Source organism: Entelurus aequoreus, linkage group LG01 (genome assembly GCF_033978785.1).
Source record: "Entelurus aequoreus isolate RoL-2023_Sb linkage group LG01, RoL_Eaeq_v1.1, whole genome shotgun sequence".
Classification (NCBI taxonomy): Eukaryota; Metazoa; Chordata; class Actinopteri; order Syngnathiformes; family Syngnathidae; genus Entelurus; species Entelurus aequoreus.
Genome location: NC_084731.1, coordinates 42,444,144 through 42,465,786, shown reverse-complemented (window position 1 = coordinate 42,465,786; position 21,643 = coordinate 42,444,144). Strand labels below are relative to the sequence as shown.

Genomic DNA, 21,643 nt, shown 5'->3' with positions numbered 1-21,643 from the left:
AAGAACTTTCAAGCAAGATGAGAGATTAGGACCTCTTGATTGAGATGGATCTTCGTCTGCTCTGTGTTGCGTTTTGACAGGAGTGGATTGTGGGACTGCAGCAAATTCTGTTGCTTGTGGAGAATCACCACCATCAGCCTCCTAAAATTGTTTTATTCACAGCCAAGTAAGAACATTATTATTGTACAACTCATAATTATATTTCTTCTATTACAGTTTATAAGTTTACAACATATACAATTGTTTCCCTGTTCTCAAAATCAGAATAGCCATAAAGTATAAGTGTGTAGTCTAAAACATTACACAGTCATTGAGCTACACTTCAGCGCCACTAATAAGCTGATCTCTATGATGTTTCCTAATGTATTAGTTGTCACCAGTGCCTCATGTGCAAAGGTAGATATAAAAACAGTCTTATGTTATGTAATTGGTTAGTATAAATATTACATTTTTACACCATGCACACACACACACACTTTAGAAAAAATATTACTCAGATATCAATTTGTGAATATCACTTTTCAGATTCTGATTACTTTATTCTAATATGAATGTGAAACGCAGAAAAGAGGGGATAAGTCTCTATTCATAGGCCATTAGGCTCAGTCGATTTTTTGGGGAAAAAATATGGGTTTAGGTCATGCCATCCTATCATATCAAAAGAATCAAACAAAGGCAATAATCAGAAAAAACTATCCGCAAAGTAGTAGCTATACCACCCATTGTAACTGAGCTACATTTTGATCTAAAAGATATTGTATTGCGCCTGACACCCATATATATATATATATATATATTGTTTATATATTGGATGTAGTGTTTTGAGAATGCTGGATTGTGAAAAAGACCACTGCTCATCCGTAAACTAAATGCTTATAAGCGGTGCTGTAGCTGAATTTACAAACTAAGAAAAACATCAAAACAGCGATCACACATTCAACTCATTGATAAAGTATATGCACAGTGTTTGAAATTACAAACTAGGTCAATTATAGATGCTGTCAGCTACGTATGAGCATCCTTTGTCCGATTTTTACACTAGTTGAAAGTTTACACATGCTATTTGCTAGTAAAGGTGCTAATACAGTGCTTATATTTGCTACTATCATTCGTGTATACTGATATCACATCAACACAACATATTAGCTAATAACGTAACATTACCTGCACTCTGCATGCAGCTGGTGTCTCCCATCTTGGGACTGCACTTTTCTTTAGGTAAAGGTGCTTCGGATTTGGTCTCTTCTTTGACTGGCAGTAGTCATCCCGATCAAAGTGATCACTGCAGACCCTGTGGTCGGCACGGCGCAGTACATCAACAGGAGTGTCGGCATCCATTTGTAGCACAGCTAGCCATAACTTCAGTGTGTCCGTGTTGAAGTAAGGTAGTCTATGAAAGCTGCGCGAAGAGTAGCGCAACATTTTGTTGCCACAGTTTGGAAATGCGCACTCACGAACCATTGTTTTACTTTTATCCTTTTCTATAAAACTAAACTAACAGTCTTCGGTAACTTAGTCCAATACAAAATCACTTCGGTCGTCTCTCTTCACCTCAGTCAGGTAACTGTTTTTCCACCGGTGTTTTGTCGCGAGTTATCGCGAGATTTCGGAACGAGATTTGTAGCGTGGTGAGATTTGGACACAGCTCACAACAAACAGCGATCTCCAGCTAAAGGTAGAGACATACGTTAATTTCTCCTTTCTAGTATGTTGTCGGACACTCATTGTAACTATCTGAGCCTGTCAGTGTGAAAAAAATGCATGTTTATAGGCCGAATTTTGACGAGAGCCAGTTGCCCTGTGTACGAGCGTTAGCTGGGCTGGAGGCTGCCTGCCCTGCTCAATACTGGCGCGACCTCAAAAAATGTTTTATCCAGCACTCACATATACAGAAAAAATTATGAAAACAGGGCCCAGGTTGAAAAAAACCGAAGTTTCCCTTTATAAGGAGTTGATGCATTTTGATGTCTGCTGGCATTTTCTTTTTAGATACCGTTCACATTTTCATTCAGGAAATGTATTATTATAATATATTTTCGATAAGAAAAATGTCTTTGTGGAAGTCTTCCTCCCTTGGGTTCACCTGATGCCGACAAACCCCCACAATAGCCCGGATGTCTGGTGTTAGCAATGTCTTTTTATCTGGCAGCGCACACACGCTAGGAAAAACACACCCAACTTTTCAGTTTTAGCTCTATGACTTTTCAGTCTCTCTGGTCTTCCTTTTCTCCCGCAATGTCCAGTGCACGTCTGCTCAGCAACACCAACTCCAACAACTGTGTCTCGGCCCGGCTGCTGCTAATAAGCATGGCAGGTGAATGGATAATCAGACCCAGCTGGGTAATCCAATCACCTGCCAGCTGTGCTTCGAGGCCGGTCCTTACACACCCCGCTCCGCGGCAGGCCTGCAGACCACGGTCTTACAAAATGCATTTTTTTTTGCGTTTGGATTAATCCAGACACATGAATGTTGTGATGGTCCACCGCATTCCTGCAGAGCATGTGTCAGCGAGCAAAAGTAGTTTTTGTTGTCTTCATTGTGATTCTATAGTGCAGAAAAGGTGTTACAGATTATAATAATAATAATGGATTAGATTTATATAGCGCTTTTCTAGGCACTCAAAGCGCTTCACAGAGTGAGAACCCATCATTCATTTTTACAACTCATTCATTCATCATTCATTCACCGGTGTGAGCGGCACCGGGGGCAAGGGTGAAGTGTCCTGCCCAAGGACACAACGGCAGCGATTTTGGATGGTAAGAGGCGGGGAGCGAACCTGCAACCCTCAGGTTTCTGGCACGGCCGCTCTACCCACTACGCCATACCGCCCCATAGATGTGTGCTGCTGGTTCAACAACATCGCATACAAAATGGAGAGCATATTAACCTGAATGTGGAGGGAAGTGAGTGTTTCCATGGCCACAGCCAGTAGTACACACAAAAACCTCATTTCAATAAGGCGGTCTGCACCACTTTTCAATTGTACACTCAGTCTTAGTAGATCACATGAAATCAAAAGATCAGGCCATTAAAGCTTTAATCGACAACACAATGCAAATGCTGTGGTGTGGATCTACGTACAACAATGTGTGACCATCTGTTTTTATGTGTCTCTCTGTAGTCTCAACTACAGTGGCGTGTGTCTGGCATCCGACACCCAGTTTAGCGACTTCTTGGACGGGATGGGGCCGGCCCAGTTTGTCGGCCGGCAGACGCTCGCCACAACATCAATGGGTAGGAGACCAAATGAGCTTTTAGCCTATTGACAGCTAGTTTGTCTGCACTGAAGGTCATGTGTTGTGTCAATTACTTCCAAGTGTAAGTGTCGAAGTGCGCAAATTGAGCCATTGTTTTTTGAGTGCATAAGTGTGTTCACACCGAGATGCATGGCAAAAAAAAAGTCACACATTTTGTTCTATCCTGTAGGTGTTACTCACATAAACATAAAGTACTTTTGTGTTCTCTGCTAGCGTTCTCAAGGACAGACTGTAAGTGGGTCACTCTTCTCCCTGGCAGACAGTCAGTGTCCTTGGCTGATCAATGCTGATAGAACCCGGTCCAGTCCACTTTTATGTAAAATCAGAGAACCTCTAATAGCCTACAGGTCATTTTGGCTATAATAATGTCCGAAAATGGCATGAAACCTGTTTTATTTTTGTACTAGCAAAGTACATCGCGGTCCCTCTTTCTCGGTTTATGTGGGCTTAGAAGACATTACGTTTATGTATCGACACTGGACATGTACTGTAGGGCAAATTAGAGATTCAGTCACTGAAATCCTAACAAATAGAATTACTGTAGTGACACGCATAAGCTGATTTATTGCAGCATGTCAACACTTACAGATGGAGAGCTGTATCAATTAGGGATGTTTGCAATGGAGGTTTTATGCTGATACTGATCATCCATGAGTGAGAACGATACCAGTCACGTGTACTTTATTAACTGTAGGGCTGGACAATTATTAACATTTTTAATTTCGATTTTGATGATGTTTTTTTACGATTATTAAAATATAATAATCTGAAGAAAAAAAAGATTAACGTGCATGCAAATTCCTGAGCTTGTGACGGTGAAACAGATGAGGAGCGAATGAGTCATTTTATGTGACACAATGCCATTATGCCTATTCAATAATCACTAAACTCAAGAAAAAATTTAAGACATATGATCACAAAACCGCAGACGTAGTCACAGAATTGGCCAATAAAACGAAATCCGCTGATAAACGCAAAATAATATCAGGGAAATCGACAATAATGTGAGTGAAATGATGTCATTGTGAGGAGAAGGAATATTTATTCCCGACACACTCAACCGCCCCTTCCTGAACTAAACAATGTCGAAACGGCAACTTTAAACAGCGTCTAAATTACGAAGCCAAAGCTAACAAGAACAATCCATACAACCACAACACATCTCTTTGTTGTGAACGACATCATCGATGTAACATCAGTGTACAAACAGTGGTCACAACTTGAGAGGCGCTCCCTTTTTTTTTTAACAACCTCTTTACTCGTCAAGATGAGAACAACAGCACAGCACCCTTCCCCCTTCACAATAATAGCTTGGTGCGCAACATCCGCTACATCTGCGCTAACAAAATAAAGATTTTAAAAAAGTGCCTTACACATCATAATGTACTTAAAGCACTTATTGATATGTTTAAAAAATTATGTTTTGATCTAAAATACTAGTCAAAATTGTCCAAAGATGTTCAAAAGTGTGCAGATTTTTGCATTTAATTAACAAATATTTTATAACATTTTATTTTACACAAAAAGCACACATTCTATGGTGGTAAAATAAGTGTAAAAGGAAAGCAACTGAATTAAAAACAACACAGAAAAACTGAACTATAGCGTTTTTATATTGCTATTGTTATTTAAATGTATTTGTTATTGCTACAATTATTATTTTTACTTCTTGTGGTTTATTCGTTACTAAATCTTATCCAATTTGTTTTTTTCAACTATATTTTAAGTGGCGTTTTGGTGGTAATATAAATACTCATGTTTTCAAATTAAAGAATAATTGTCCATAGACACAGGTGGGCTTTAAGGGCAAATACCAAAGGATTTAAATCAGAGCCAATAGTAGAAAATAATTTCCTATAAATAATAGATTTTAGGCCATATCACCGATCCCTAGTTCCTATGTGCACGTCAACATCCAGATGTATTTATTGGTTGGTTGATTGGTTGGTTAATTGAGTGAATGAGTCACTTGGCTGTCGTGCGTTTAGGTGACGTGGAGATTGGCCTGATGGAGAGGAATGGCGGTTTGGAGGTGGAGGTGGTGCAGGCCAGAGGACTCACAATGAAAGCCGGGTCCAAAGGGCCTCCAGGTGAGCCCTTGACACCCACTCACACAACACAAGAATAACTTTGCATTACATGCCTCATTTCTTAAAATAAAAAATTCAAACTCCTAATGTCTGTATATCTTTAGTACATAATGATAATTATTACAAATACATATTTGATCCATCACTGCAGGATCTCAATCCATTACATCAAAGTGTGTTGCTAATTCTTTACTTGGAGACTGTGATCCAAACTCCCTTGCCATCATTAATCCCATTCTCCCGTGGCTGGTCCCTCACCTTTCTCACAATCATCTTTACCCCACCTGCTGACGTCTTGCATGAAGTTCCAGAGTGAGGCCGACTGACAGTTATCTTGTATTTCTTCCATTTATTAATTATTGCACCGATAGTGCTCTTTTTCCTTATCAAGCTTCTTGCTGATGTTCATGTAGTCCAGTGGTTCTCAACCTTTTTTCAGTGATGTACCCCCTGTGAACATTTTTTAAATTAAAGTACCCCCTAATCAGAGCAAAGCATTTTTGGTTGAAAAAAAGAGATAAAGAAGTAAAATACAGCACTATGTCATCAGTTTCTGATTTATTAAATTGTATAACTGTGCAAAATATTGCTCATTTGTAGTGGTCTTTCTTGAACTATTTGGAAAAAAAGATATAAAAATAACTAAAAACTTGTTGAAAAATAAACAAGTGATTCAATTATAAATAAAGATTTCTACACATAGAAGTAATAATCAACTTAAAGTGCCTTCTTTGAGGATTGTAATAGAGATCCATCTGGATTCATGAACTTAATTCTAAACATTTCTTTACAAAAAAATAAATCTTTAAAATCAATATTTATGGAACACGTCCAAAAAAAATCTATCTGTCAACATTGAATATTGCATTGTTGCATTTCTTTTCACAGTTCTTTTTGACAGACATTTTAGTGAGGGTCAAACCATCATGGCATGGGGGAAACTCTGGGTTTATGGTAATGAATGGAATAGCCTACTTGATTTGATGTTCAGTTTATGAACTTACATTCATATTTTGTTGAAGTATTATTCAATAAATATATTTATAAAGGATTTTTGAATTGTTGCTATTTTTAGAATATTTTAAAAAAATCTCACGTACCCCTTGGCATACCTTCAAGTACCCCCATTTGAGAACCACTGATGTAGTCTATTCAAGTCTTGTACAGGTCTACAATATTGTTCCTGTGGTCTTTTGACAGCTATTTGGTCTTTCCCATGTTGGTGAAGAGGTTTTAATGGAAGAGACTGCTTATTTGACAGGTGTCTTTTATCCACATACATATTTGAGATTAGTAATACGGTGGTACCTCAAGATACGAGTTTAATTGGTTCTGTGACGCAGCTCGTACATTGAAAAACTTGTATTTAAAACAGCCATTGAATTGAATTGAAGTCAATTTAATCTGTGCTTGGCCCCCTCCAAAACGGCAACATTTTAACAAAAAACTAACTTTAAGATCTCCAATATTGTATGAGAGCCTATCCCAGCTGCACTTGGGCGGAAGGCGGGGTACACCCTGGACAAGTCGCCACCTCATTGCAGGGCCAACACAGATAGACAGACAACATTCATATGTGTATATATTAGGGCTGTGAATATTTGGGTGTCCCACGATTTGATTCAATATCGATTCTTGGGGTCACGATTCGATTCAAAATCGATTTTTTTTCAATTCAACACGATTCTCGATTCAAAAACGATTTTTTTCCCGATTCAAAACGATTCTCTATTCATTCAATACATAGGATTTCAGCAGGATCTACCCCAGTCTGCTGACATGCAAGCAGAGTAGTAGATTTTTGTAAAAAGCTTGTATAATTGTAAAGAACAATGTTTTATCTACTGATTGTAATAATGTAAATTTGTTTTAACTATTAAATGAACCAAAAATATGACTTATTTTATCTTTGTGAAAATATTGGACACAGTGTGTTGTCAAGCTTATGAGATGCGATGCAAGTGTAAGCCACTGTGATACTATTGTTCTTTTTTATTTTTTATAAATGTCTAATGATAATGTCAATGAGGGATTTTTAATCACTGCTATGTTGAAATTGCAACAAATATTGATACTGTTGTTGATAATATTCATTTTTGTTTCACTACTTTTGGTTTGTTCTGTGTCGTGTTTGTGTCTCCTCTCAATTGCTCTGTTTATTGCAGTTCTGAGTGTTGCTGGGTCGGGTTTGGTTTTGGAATTGGATTGCATTGTTATGATATTGCTGTGTATTGTTTTGTTGGATTGATTAATTTAAAAAATAAATAAATAAATAAAAAAAAATGTTTTTAAATAATTTTTTTTTTTTTAAATCGATTTTTTAAAAATGAAAATCGATTCTGAATCGCACAACGTGAGAATCGTGAATCGAATTCGAATCGATTTTTTCCCACCCCCCTAATATATATATATATATATATATATATATATATATATATATATATATATATATATATATATATATATATATATATCATACAAATCGCCATGTGTATGCTTCAAGAGCATTCACGCTTTTCAATGGTTTCAGGAGCTGCGCGCGTTTGTGTCATAGCGGAATGAAAAGAAGGGGGTGAATGATCTTGTCTTTCATTAAGTGTCTTGACGGTTTGTGCGGAAAAGCAACGCCGCTTGCCCCGCTAGCAGCATCACACAGTGCAGGCCTGGCTGTCAAGTTCCACTTATTGACTCCGTAAAGGACACCAGGACAACTCGGATTTCCAATTGATCAACTTTATTTATCCAACTTTTTGGCTTTGTTGGTTTCTTTTCTGTTGATCTTCATTCAATCAGGTTGTTAACCTTCGAACACAAGTGTTAACAATGGAAAAACAATATATGTACAGGTATTTACAAAAAGGTTCAAATTCAACTGACTCAAACAGGTATTATTTTTAAAGTTAAATTTGCAAACTTTTAAATACCATTGTTTAAACTTTTAAATTATCTAACATTACTTTTCAAAAGGACTCTAGACACTTAGATTAAATGCATGTGAATGCACTGTCAAATTAACCAGTTTCAGTAAAATGAAACAAGTAAATCAGAAAAGTAGTTTTAGTCACTTTAAAGAAGTCAAAATTAATTGATCATTTAATTTAATCAATCAATCGTTTAATTACTTAATCGTTCACTCAATTAATCATTTAACTAATCATGCAATTAAGTAATCAATCATGTAAATTCATTACCATGATGGAACTGAGTAAATCCACCAAACGGAGTAAAGGTAAGTAAAAGGTAAGTATAATTAGCTTAATTAATAAGGTAGCTTAATTAGTAAGGTAAGTATAAAGGTAAGTATAATTAGCTTAACTTTAAGCAAAAGTTTTAACATTTTTATCCTTCAACTTTGCTTTTATCTTTATTACTTTTAACTTTGAACCATAATCTTTGACTTTTTATCCCTTTAAATTGAGCTTATTTAACAATTCAATTAATTCAAGCTTTTTAATTATCAAACAGTAAGAAAATACCCAGATGCAATCAATGCTCAAGGTTGGAGTAAATTTGCTGTGGTTCAAACTAAAAACAATTTAAGACAGGTAAGTAAACCAACATGTCAAGGTGAGTTTTAACAAATAAGCATTTCAGCATATTGCAAAGTGGGTATATTCACCGACCATTGGTGTGTTGGAAGTCTTTTAAAGATGGATCTTGTAGATTTTTGCGTCTTGCCGCTCTGCTTGCTTGCATGAAATGAGACAGCACCACCATTCCTTAACAGCTGCCTTGAATCAGCCAATTGGTGGCCATCTTGACCTTGGTGTTCTGGGAAATGTAGTTCTTTCTGGTACTTCACCAAGGAGTAAGATTAAGGAGGAGACAGCTCCTTACTTCCAGGGCAGGGACACTTCATTCACACTGAGTTTCAACTCCACACCTCCCACTTGGCCCTCATGGTTTTCAAAACCCAATGGGGTCACACAGGTCCTTCTTTCCTTTGTTCTTCAATGGGAATTAGAATGATGAGGCGTCTGACATCCCTATGCAGGATTGTTGCTGGGATTTGATGTCTGAGCCTCTTGGTTTTCGTGGTCGGTTTTTCTTTGTCGCTTGTCTTCTTGATGGGGACAGGATAGCTGGGAAAGGTCCTCACAAGCACGTCTCTTACGATGCCTTTGCTGTCCGTATTGGCTCTGACTACTCTGGCCAGCTTGTACTGTCCTCTCAGGGCATTTTGGTCAGCCAACCAGACCACATCTCCGACAGAAACATTTCGCTCTTTGGTGTGCCATTTGTTTCTTATGAAGAGGTTGGGTCCAGCTAGTTGGCTCCATTTCTTCCAGAATTTGGTGACTTCAGCTTGAATTACTTGCAGTCTTTTATAAGGATAGCGATCAAACTGGAAGTCTCCAGGATCTCCCTTAGGGTTGGCACGCCCTAGGAGCAGAGAGTTCGGGGTGATGTATTCCACACAGTCTTCCCTGCTTTGAGTTCTTGCATCGATTGGTCGCTCATTTGCAAGGTTGGCAGCCATGTAGAGGAAGGTTTGAAATTCACCCCAGGTGAAGACACCATCTCCGCCGACATTGGTCAGGGCCCGTTTGACCACTCTGACAGCCGCTTCTGCAGCACCATTTCTGTGGGGAGAATCCGCAGGGTGGATCTTCCAGGACCATTCTGTTCCATGGTTGGCAGCCATGTCTTCGACTTGAGACTTGTCCAGTCGGTCAAGGAATGTGTACAGCTGTTCCAGAGCAGGTTTGGCGCCCACAAAATTTGTGCCGGGGTCTGACCAGAGCTTCCTGGGATGTCCTCTGAGTGACGTGAACCTCTGATAGGCGAGGAGGAAGCCTTGGGATGACTGGTCACTCACTAGTTCAGTGTGTATGGCACGGGAGGCCATGCAACTGAAGACGATTCCCCACACTTTCAGTCTGGTTCTTTTCTTGACTTCATCCTTCACTTCATAAGGGCCGAATAGGTCCATGGTTGTGAATTCAAAAGGAGCAGCTGGGGTGGTTCGCTCTGGAGGTAAGTCTGCCATGATTTGTTGACACTTCTTTGCTCTGTTCTTTCTGCAAACTATGCAGCTGTCAACTACTTTCTTGGCAATTCCCCGGCCCTTTATTATCCACGCTGTCTTCCTCATCCGTAGAAGGGTTCCTGCTACCCCCTCGTGGTTAGCGTCATGGGATTCTTGTGCCAGCAATGTTGACACCCATGCTTCAAATGGCAAGACTGGCACGGCTGTCTCATCTTCGTTAAATATCTGGATCCTCCCTGCACAAACGAGGAGTCCAGTTTTCACATCTTTGAATACTGCCAATCTGCTCAGAGTAGTGACTGGGAATGTTACACCTTCTTGAGCTGCGAGGAAGACGTCTTCACGTGCACCTTCTAGTTCAGTGCCAGCCAATCCAGCCTGCTTGGGTGTTGCCTCCCACTTTGGTTGTCCTGGGTTCGACCTCCTCTTCAGCCACTGCTCGGCAGCTCGTCGTGTCCAGGCAACAACTCTGATCAGTTTTGTCAGGCTACTGAACCTTTTTACATCCACAAGATGTTTCACCCAGCTAGTGGGTTTTCTTCTTGGCATAATAGGTTTCGATTCTTCACAGGGACTTTCCTTTTCCGGAGTGGCCAGTGGGTCTTCTTTTTGCCGACTCATCTTAGCTTGAGCTCTGGTCAGTGCAGCAGAGAATGCCTTTCTTTGAAGCTTGTTTACACTCTCCCTGGCCTGGGCTGCAACTTCTCCAGCTGACTGAATAGGCCACTCCTCCACTGGCCACTTCAGGAACTCTGGTCCGTTTTGCCATGTGGATTCCTCATTTAAGTCTTTGGGATTGCCTCCTCTTGTTATTAAGTCAGCAATGTTCAGATCTCCTCTGATCCACCACCAGTCTTGCACTGGCCCGGACATCTGGATTTCGCCCACTCTGTTGGCGAAGAAGGTTTGGTATCCGTATGATTCTCGTTGGATGGCCCCGAGGACTGTTTGACTGTCCAGTAGGTGGAACCATTTCTCAATCTTCATACGGGCATGTTTCTCCACGTACTTCCGAATTCTGGCAGCAAAGACTGCGCCACAGATTTCTGCTTTTACAGCATCTCCCTTTTGGTCCAGGGGTGTCAGTTTGGCCTTTGCTTCCACGAATCGAACTTCAGTTCCGTGACTTGTCTCCCATCTGACGTACATCACAGCACCATAGGTTTTGTCACTTCCGTCAGAAAATGTGATGCCGTAGGGTTTCCCTTTCCAGTCGGGCGGTGTGAGGCTCCTGTGGAATTTCACCTGTCCAAGCTGGGCATATTCCTCGAAGAGCTGTATGGCTTCTTCCCTGAGTCTTTCTGAAAGAGGTTGATCCCAGGTTTCTTGGGTCAGCTTGCCACCCCCTCCTTCTTGGAATGCTTTACGGACGAGAATTGCTCCCTTCTGCTTGACCGGTGCAACTAGGCCGATTGGGTCGTACAGTGCAGCAACTTGGCTTAGGAGAGCTCTCCTCGTCAGTGGTTAACAACTGTCAAGTTCCACTTATTGACTCCGTAAAGGACACCAGGACAACTCGGATTTCCAATTGATCAACTTTATTTATCCAACTTTTTGGCTTTGTTGGTTTCTTTTCTGTTGATCTTCATTCAATCAGGTTGTTAACCTTCGAACACAAGTGTTAACAATGGAAAAACAATATATGTACAGGTATTTACAAAAAGGTTCAAATTCAACTGACTCAAACAGGTATTATTTTTAAAGTTAAATTTGCAAACTTTTAAATACCATTGTTTAAACTTTTAAATTATCTAACATTACTTTTCAAAAGGACTCTAGACACTTAGATTAAATGCATGTGAATGCACTGTCAAATTAACCAGTTTCAGTAAAATGAAACAAGTAAATCAGAAAAGTAGTTTTAGTCACTTTAAAGAAGTCAAAATTAATTGATCATTTAATTTAATCAATCAATCGTTTAATTACTTAATCGTTCACTCAATTAATCATTTAACTAATCATGCAATTAAGTAATCAATCATGTAAATTCATTACCATGATGGAACTGAGTAAATCCACCAAACGGAGTAAAGGTAAGTAAAAGGTAAGTATAATTAGCTTAATTAATAAGGTAGCTTAATTAGTAAGGTAAGTATAAAGGTAAGTATAATTAGCTTAACTTTAAGCAAAAGTTTTAACATTTTTATCCTTCAACTTTGCTTTTATCTTTATTACTTTTAACTTTGAACCATAATCTTTGACTTTTTATCCCTTTAAATTGAGCTTATTTAACAATTCAATTAATTCAAGCTTTTTAATTATCAAACAGTAAGAAAATACCCAGATGCAATCAATGCTCAAGGTTGGAGTAAATTTGCTGTGGTTCAAACTAAAAACAATTTAAGACAGGTAAGTAAACCAACATGTCAAGGTGAGTTTTAACAAATAAGCATTTCAGCATATTGCAAAGTGGGTATATTCACCGACCATTGGTGTGTTGGAAGTCTTTTAAAGATGGATCTTGTAGATTTTTGCGTCTTGCCGCTCTGCTTGCTTGCATGAAATGAGACAGCACCACCATTCCTTAACAGCTGCCTTGAATCAGCCAATTGGTGGCCATCTTGACCTTGGTGTTCTGGGAAATGTAGTTCTTTCTGGTACTTCACCAAGGAGTAAGATTAAGGAGGAGACAGCTCCTTACTTCCAGGGCAGGGACACTTCATTCACACTGAGTTTCAACTCCACACTGGCCTATATCGGTTTCTGCGGCTGCGTGCGCTTGAACTACAAATAAACGGTAGTAATATTAACCGCTGTAAAACCGCTAATCATAACTGCACATTGATAGTGACGGACTGGCGCTAGCTTGCTAGCTCGCTTAAATTATATCATGTAAACAACAGAAATGAATGTATTTCCCCATTATGAAATGTCACTCCCCAATATAAACTTGTATAAACACATTGCTGTTTAAAATCACAACGTTGTTCTTGCACAAAGTGATCGATAAACTCGACATGTTGATACAGACGGACAAAGACTCAGTTCAACAGGAAGCCGCCAATACCAAAGGTATCTTGGCAGTCGAGAGGAAACCCTGTTAAAACATAACAATCAGCCAAGAGACAGCTTGTAAACCAAAAAAAAGCTGGGTAATACACAATACTCGTACATCGAGATACAACTGTAAGGAAAATATGTGGCTGGAAAAGGTCAACAATTATGTCTACAAAGCGCACTGCATGGTTTGCCACCACATTTTTTCTATTGCTCAAGATAATGGATTGTGTGAAGTTAAACAGCATGCTGCAAGTAGTGGTCAATAAAAATATCAGAGACGACAAAACCAGTGGAAACTTTGACTGTTTTTTTTTTCGTCCACCGGGCAACAACAACCAACCAGAAGTTAAGCAGCATTTAGTTTTTTTTCCCATCCCTCCATCCATTTTCAACCGCTTGTCCTTCTCGGAGTCACGGGTGTGGCAGGAACCTATAAGAAATATATTTATTTTATTTTGATATTTTAAAAATGTTGTATTAAACGTAAGTTGTTGAGCAATTTGTTTCCCATGGAGCCTCATATTACTCCAAAAAGACCAAACCAATCACCACGCTGGTAGGGTTGAAGAAGATGAGTTTGGCCGGTGTTCTGAGACAATGTGTTACCTGTAAACTTATTTCTTACTATACTTACTGTCATTAAGTTTTTAGCAAATCCATGGCTTGCAGTGCAGCAAAAACTTTTTGAAAACATTCCTGTATGACATCCTGACTAAAAAATTGAATTTGTATCCAAATATTGGGTTGTTTTTTAAAAAACAATTTATTTATGCAAGCATATGATAACTTGTGATAAACCATGATTATACACAGTCCAAGAGTGTAATTAATCTGATTTTAAAAATGAACCACTTGACAGCCCTAATATATACCGAACCCCCATTGTGGTTCAACAATCCAAACAACACAACAACGTTACAGTAAGCTTAAATGTAACACACATACACACACACGTTACATGCTCTACAAAACCAAAAAAGGAAAATCATTTTTACTTGGGTTTGGGAATATTTGTGGCATTGTTGAACACTCTTGGAGTTTCGGAGTAATAAAAGAGCGGTGGCTTCACGTAGTCACCGCTAGCGTTAGCAAAAACTCACAGTGTGAGGCAATCCTTCCTCGGCTTGCGTCCTGGTAGTGCCTTCTCTTTCGCTGTAACCAAGGTCCACCGTGGCACCTTTTTGGTCTCATCACAATTCAAGATTTACCCCCTTCTCTGATAAAATTCTCAAACTGAAGGGCCGCAAGCCGGAAGCCAACACACTAAAATGCTCGCTGTATAGCTTGTCTAGCAACACAACGCTATATAGCAAGACTGTGAGAGTTTGGACACATTTTAAGCATTTTTATCACACAAATTGATCTCTGAGACAGGCTGACACAGTTATGACCGGCGCAAGGTACGACAATTGTTGAAAAAAAACTAATTTGAAGTGGCGCTGGCCTCGAAGCTCTTAGAAATGATCGTGTCCGTGTGTATAGGATGTAAACAGAATGTGACATAGAGTGCCCTGCTTCGTGTACAAGGAAGTGATGTCATCGAAATGGCAACCACCGATGGCTTCAAGCAGCATGCAAAATGAATGAATGACTGACGAATGAATGAATGAAGCGTTATTATGCGGAGACATGGTCTGCACACGGAGTCATATTTGGCGCGATGTAAACGTTTGTAAACTGAAAAGGGTGCAAATAAAGGCAAATCAAGGCTCCACTGTACTTATTTTCTCCACTGTTCATCTGCGTCATCCATTAAAGGCCATATTCACCTCTTCCATCAACCTTGTGCTGAGAGGACGATTATAGTGTGTGTAGTCAGAGTTAAAAGGTTTTAAACGCTGGCTGAATTGTGTAACGGCAAAATATTACAATTGAAACTGCACTTCCGCTTTGTGCTTGCATAGTGTGGAAGCAGCCATCTCCGTAATTGCATAAGAACAAAGCAGCGGCGGCCAAAGGGGAGAACAAACAAAATGCAGACGGAGTAGATTTAAGAGGATAACAAACTCTCTCACTCTGGCTGTAAAAGTGAGATGGACAAAGTTCGAGGTAAGAATCCTATTGATGTCCTTCCTGCTTTCCTTGCAGCGGCTTACATCAAAGTCTACCTACTGGAGAACGGCATGTGCGTGGCCAAGAAGAAGACCAAGTCTGTGAGGAAGTCTCTGGACCCTCTCTACAACCAGGTCCTAGTCTTCTCTGAAAGCCCTCAGGGGAAGGTGGTCCAGGTAAAACCTTTTCTTTATCCCTGTCCCTCGTAAAGGACTTTTGTGTTTGGTTTTATTCCAGTCACTTTCCTTTCAGTGGGGGAGAATAACACTACAATCCAGCAGCTGCTTGCGCTCTACAATTAGCCCGCTAAGCCACACCCCCTTAATTAGCCGCTGTCTGTCTCGCCGCCCCCGTAGCCGGATGAGGAAACTTCCTTTCACTTGTTTGGCTTAAACTCTTTCATGCTTCGTGGTCACTACAGCGGATAGCCTTTTTCTCGTCCGTGCATGTCAAAGTGGCACCTCAGTTGGACCCTATTCTATTTTGCCACCCATTGGTCGGCTTTTTTGTAAGTGCAAAAAAAAAACTTCTCAAAAACAGGCGCATACGTGCAAAGCAGGGGATAAATATATGTCCATTTCATCAAGAAACAACTAATGTGTAAAGTAATTTCCCCACTATTAATTTTGTGATTTAGGGAAATTGTCATTGGGGATGTAATGATAAACCATATTAATGATAAGCCGTGGAAAAACTCTTGACGGCTAGTATCAGAATCAGAAATACTTAATTAATCCCCGAAGAGAAATTGAGATATTTTTTTTTTTAGTTTTGACCGTTTTAAATTAAAATGATCTTAAAACTACGATTGATAAACACACCTCGATAAACTCAAAAACAGAGGATTGTGATCTTTACTGGAGACACTAATGGCAGGCTCGTTAGTTTAAATGTTACCATAAACAACCGCGCAGCCCTCGTTTTGCCTTTGTCACAAAAAAAAAAAAAAACATCCTAAAACCTTCACAAATTAATACGAAAGGAGATAAACATATTTAAACTCATGTTTAATGTTTCTTCTGCCAAAAAAAGTGCATTGTGTGTCATTTATTTTTTAAATAAAACTTGGTTAAAATAATTTAGTGTGTATACAGGTATGTTTTGAGCACATTCAACAATACTGTAATAATGTAGCGGCTCAGTCGAAATTAATGTATTTGTATTTTGTATTTGTATTTGTTTATTTGAAGGACAATGTGCAGTTACATTTAGAAGGTGGCTGCACCAGATTTAGCACCATGCTAATTTCCATCTGTAGTCCTTTTATGGTGCATCTAAATCCACAATAAAATGACACAGGATCAAAAATACACAACAATATTAAAACTGCATAATGATAAACAATTTAAAATACAAGTACAATGCATAGAGGGTATGTGAGTTACAAATCGGTGGGCGGTCGAGTTACAGTATTTTAGCAGCTTCATTTAAAGTGTAGAAGTATATAAAATGCAGCAGTTTTTATCAAAGTCCACATACAGTGCAGTAGCCATTAGATGATACACATAAGAGTATCATTCAATAACTATATACCCCGTTGATATTGCATACATAAAAAAGTTTGCGATGTTACAAGATTGGAATGGTACTCTGGTGGCCATCAGACTACTCCCGCCAGGGTATCATCCGATGGTCAACTACCTGCCTGGTATTGCTAATGTGAGCAGGACTGGTGGTCTAAAAGCCATGTCTGGAACTGATGGTCAAATGGTCCTTTATTTTACATCCTTCACCGTGTGCCCAATGACCAACGTAAGAGCTAATGAGCAAGCATACCAGATAAATGCTACATTAGAATACGTTGTACTTAAGCATTCAACATATGTACATTTAAAACAAATTAAACTGCAACAATTTACCTTGTTTCCCTTTCAACTGGCGCTAGAATCATTTTAACTGTTAGTTTCCTATTTCACCTTTACATATACTCTTTACCATAGTGTCGTCCTAACCGTGACATTGAAAAGCAGCAACTTCCTTTCCCGTTTTCATTCGTAAGTTCCTTAGCACAATAAAAGCAGATCCGCTTGCACATCCTGCAAAATAACAGTCATATATTACATAACAAAACAGGAATACATTTACTAAACAGCATTTAACAGTTGTCCCTTATAAATAATAATTGCGTTTTCATAATGTTACATCCCTAATTGTGATCAATCATGTGTCCACTAAATTGCATCACTGGCTGTATTTTGTCTGGTGTGTGCGTCTGCAGTAATGTTTGGCTGCAAATCAATGTATTTATATTTATGTTTTATTAGAATGCAGCCATATTTTGTGTATCACCGTCTATCATCGTCTATCACGTCTATCATCAGAAAAGTTACTTTTGATGTCAGGGCGCTCAATGTTTTAGCAGTATATTTGATAGTATTAGAATATCTTCAAATGTGTTAAAAGACATTGTTACAGATCATTAAAACCACACAGTTTTTTTTACAAAATCTTATTTTATTAATTGAAAAATGTATTTTGTAATGCAGTGGTTCTCAAACTTTTTTTTACCAAGTACCACCTCAGAAAACGGATGGCTCACCAAGTACCATCATAATGATCAACATTAAAATACAGTAGCATAATAGGCCTAAATATTCATTAAAAACAAGGCAGAGGTTTTTTATTTTTTCTTCATTTATTCATTTATTTCCGGCAATGACATGAAAAAAGTACAAGGTAGACAACACGTAATAATATAAATTCATATAATGCAAAAGGTAATGTACAGTATGTAAGCATGATGATCCAGTTTTGCCTGAAAGGGAGTGAAAAGATAACACCCCTATTTAACAATTTGCTTTATATGTTTGGCCATTGTAACATTACACACAGTTTGAACAGTAACAATGTGTTTGAATATTTAATTTAGTGATTATTTGGCGTACAACTAGATGGAGCCTGCGTATCACAGATTGATAATGACTGCTCTAATGCATGTTGTGCACCCTAACGGACAGTTCACCAACTCCTTAATAGATGTATCTTCATGATTTCTTCATCGACATGGCAACATATTACAGCACCATCTAGTCCTGTTGGTGGCAGTAATGCTCACCACAAAGCAAGCTTTGTTCATCACATCTCCATCTGCTGGATCTGGTGACTCACTGCAAGTTCAGCTGTCGTCCCGATATTTGTGTCCATAGTTTCATTTTCAGTTCAAACTGCGTTGTCGTCCAAATAAATGCAGGTTGTTGTCTTGTTTGCGTGTGACAGCTGATAGTTTGGGGCAACTACGGACGCATGGAGCGCAAATGCTTCATGGGCGTGGCTCGCATCCTCCTGGAGGAGCTGGACCTGAGCTCCATGGTGATTGGCTGGTACAAGCTCTTCCCTACCTCGTCCATGGTGGAGCCCACCATGGCGCCGCTAATCCGCCACTCATCACAGATGTCCCTGGAGAGCGCCATGGGGCCCTGCTGCGAGCGCCCCTGAGGTTGGCGACCCGAGCGTCGCCCTTTTCGCCCACCGGGGTCAGCCTGCGTCCGCACCGCGCCGTCTCTCAAGTAGACGGCTCGTGGACACATTTGGGACCTAAGAGCCGTCGGAGGCCGAAATTTTGAACGTGATTTTCTCTCCCGGGACCACTCTGATGAGGACGCTGTTTGGACCAACAGAACGCTGCGGGCTCAGCTCTGCTTCATGACGTCCTTCAGTACCACCTGGGATACTTGTTTTGGTATTTTCGCTTTCATGTTACGTGCGTGTGGACACAAGACCAAGGTTTTTTTTGCCCTTTCAAACCACAGAATGTTTCAGTGTCGGACCAAGTTAGCTGTGTAGCAGCATCCTCACAGCACTAAAGGACATCTCTTTGCAATGGAAAGCACGTATCGCCACATGTTATGTCCTTTATCCCTCAAACCCCCTGAAAAATCTCACAAAATTAGCATAATTTCCTGTGGAGGGTGGCAAAATGTTATGCGCTTAGTCCAGGGGTGTTCAACGTGTGGCCTGGAGCTTGACTTTTATTTGCCTGTGGGATATTCTGCATTAAAACAAAGGAAAACGTCCAAAATCCCTTGAGAATTGTACCTCCAAACCAAAATGTCTGACACAGCATGTGCTCTTTAATGATATCAGTGCACCTGACTTCCTGTCAGTCACACACTGGTTGGTGGAGAGTATTTCTCACTTCCTGAGCAGGTTTTCACTATAGGATACAAACACATGCTTACAAGATTTTGAAGAGCTTTTTAGATCCCGAAATAATAATAACTTGATGATTTTAGAGCAGGGGTGTCAAACGTACGGCCCACAGGTTTTAACCGGCCCGCGGGATGAGTTTGCTAAGTAAAAATGAGCCGACATTTTTGAATGAAAAAAAATGCTGTTCTACATGTGTCCACTAGATGTCTCAATAGCAATATGAAGATGATGCTACATATGTAGAAAATAAGAATAAACCACATGATGTTAGTGCACCAGTCGATGCAAAATGAGCAAACTACATGAATAACATTCTGTAATTTGATTATTTTTTCATCTTGATAGATTGAAAATTACCTGCTCAGTGGCCTTGTGGTTATAGTGTCCGCCCTGAGATCGGTAGGTCGTGAGTTCAAACCCTGGCCGAGTCATACCAAAGACTATAAAAATGGAACCCATTACCTCCTCAAGGGTTGGAAATGGGGTTTAAATCACCAAAATGATTCCCGAGAGCGGCCACCGCTGCTGCTCACTGTTCCCCTTACCTCCCCTCACCTCACAGGGGGTGGAACAAGGGGATGCGTCAAATGCAGAGGGTAATTTCACCACACCTAGTGTGTGTGTGACTATGTATTTTAACTTTAACTTTTAACACCAATGAGTTGACTGATGAACATTATCACATAATTTATTCAGAAAGTATAAATAATGACAAATAAAGATAGAATACTATTAACCGCAACATGTAAGTGTAAAAAAAAACCAACAAAATTATGATTTGTACATTTTCAGAATGTGCTTGTTCTATTTTTAAACAAAGAAAACAATCTGAAGTTGTCTTTATTTTTTAGTTATCGTGCCGGGATTTTACCAGTCCGGCCCACTTGGGAGTAGATTTTTCTCTATGTGGCCCCCGATCTAAAATGAGTTTGACGCCCCTGTTTTAGAGTGTCTAGTCAATACAAATGTGAAGAATCCTCCTGAGAACTAGTGTCCTCTGCTGTGGGCTTTTGTTTTTAGGCGATTTCTTTTATTAGAACTAAAATATTTCTGGAAGCGTTCTTGTGTATCTTTGTAAACGTCCACTGCAGAGGTGGCTGGCTCTCTGGCTCTCTATGCGGCCCTCAAAGGTGCAATGTTGGACATCCCTCTGACTGAGGCGATACAGTAATCCCTCGTTTATCACTGTTAATTTCCGCAAAAAGGAATTTTTCATTTATATTTTATAGCTAGAGCATTAAAAAACGGTTTGACCTTATAAATACATATTTTGTACATAATGAGACCAATCTAGACATCATATAACCCCCACACAGTCACCTTCACACTCGTTAATCCAATATAGTCATGTTGCCTGAGGCTGAGCCAATCAGTGGCCACAATACTGAACAGTGTGCTGTGATTGGTTTGTTCTCATCTAGTGTCCAATAATATTGGAGTGTCTGTATTTTCGGTTCGTTTAGCCATTTTTATGCTTAAAAATGCTTAATTTCGGCCCAAAACACATACACTATGCTTACAAACAATTAAATACGCACTTTGAAGTGCAACGTAGCGAGGGACTACTGTAATATTTTAATTTTTGCTGTACAAAACATTTCTGCCCCCTGCCAAAAAAGACTAAATAGAAATCATCGAGAATGCTGCTGCAGTAAGAAAATGGGATATTATTGCGAGAGTAAAGCCATAGCATAACTTTAAATCAAGATGTATATTATTTATATATATATATATATATATATATATATATATATATATATAATAATAATAATACCTGAGATTTATATAGCGCTTTTCTAAGTACCCAAAGTCACTTTACATGTTAAAAACCCATCATTCATTCACACGTGGTGGTGGTAAGCTACTTTCGTAGCCTCAGCTGCCCTGGGGTAGACTGACGGAAGCGTATATATATATATATATATATATATATATATATATATATATATATATATATATATATATATATATATATATATATATATATATATATATATATATATATATATATATATATATATATATATATATCAGAATCAGAATCAGAATAGTTTTATTGCCATTGTTTGAGAACGGGTATATATATATATATATATATATATAT

At 39.1% G+C, this 21,643-nt stretch overlaps 2 protein-coding genes across 4 annotated transcripts in view; one reads left to right on the top strand and one right to left on the bottom strand.

Annotated features, from left to right (window-relative positions):
* Positions 1-21,379, top strand: part of rims4 (regulating synaptic membrane exocytosis 4) — a 73,726-nt gene extending 52,347 nt beyond the window's left edge. Inside the window, exons 4-7 of one of the 3 annotated variants that reach the window (XM_062051061.1) lie at positions 3,123-3,235; positions 5,247-5,348; positions 15,427-15,566; positions 18,607-21,379. In XM_062051061.1, coding sequence (XP_061907045.1) covers positions 3,123-3,235; positions 5,247-5,348; positions 15,427-15,566; positions 18,607-18,825 — 574 coding nt within the window. In that variant the 3' untranslated portion in view covers positions 18,826-21,379. Of the gene's footprint in view, positions 1-3,122; positions 3,236-5,246; positions 5,349-15,426; positions 15,567-15,642 lie in introns of all 3 variants that reach the window. The other 2 variants (XM_062051041.1, XM_062051051.1) reach the window with 2 other exon arrangements.
* LOC133645946 (uncharacterized) lies at positions 9,271-15,257 on the bottom strand. Its single transcript, XM_062040873.1, has 3 exons — positions 15,208-15,257; positions 10,653-11,791; positions 9,271-10,574 (listed from the first exon to the last, which is right to left on the bottom strand). The coding sequence occupies exons 1-3, from the start codon at positions 15,255-15,257 to the stop codon at positions 9,271-9,273; spliced, it is 2,493 nt and encodes an 830-aa protein (XP_061896857.1).
* Positions 21,380-21,643: the final 264 nt, after the last annotated feature.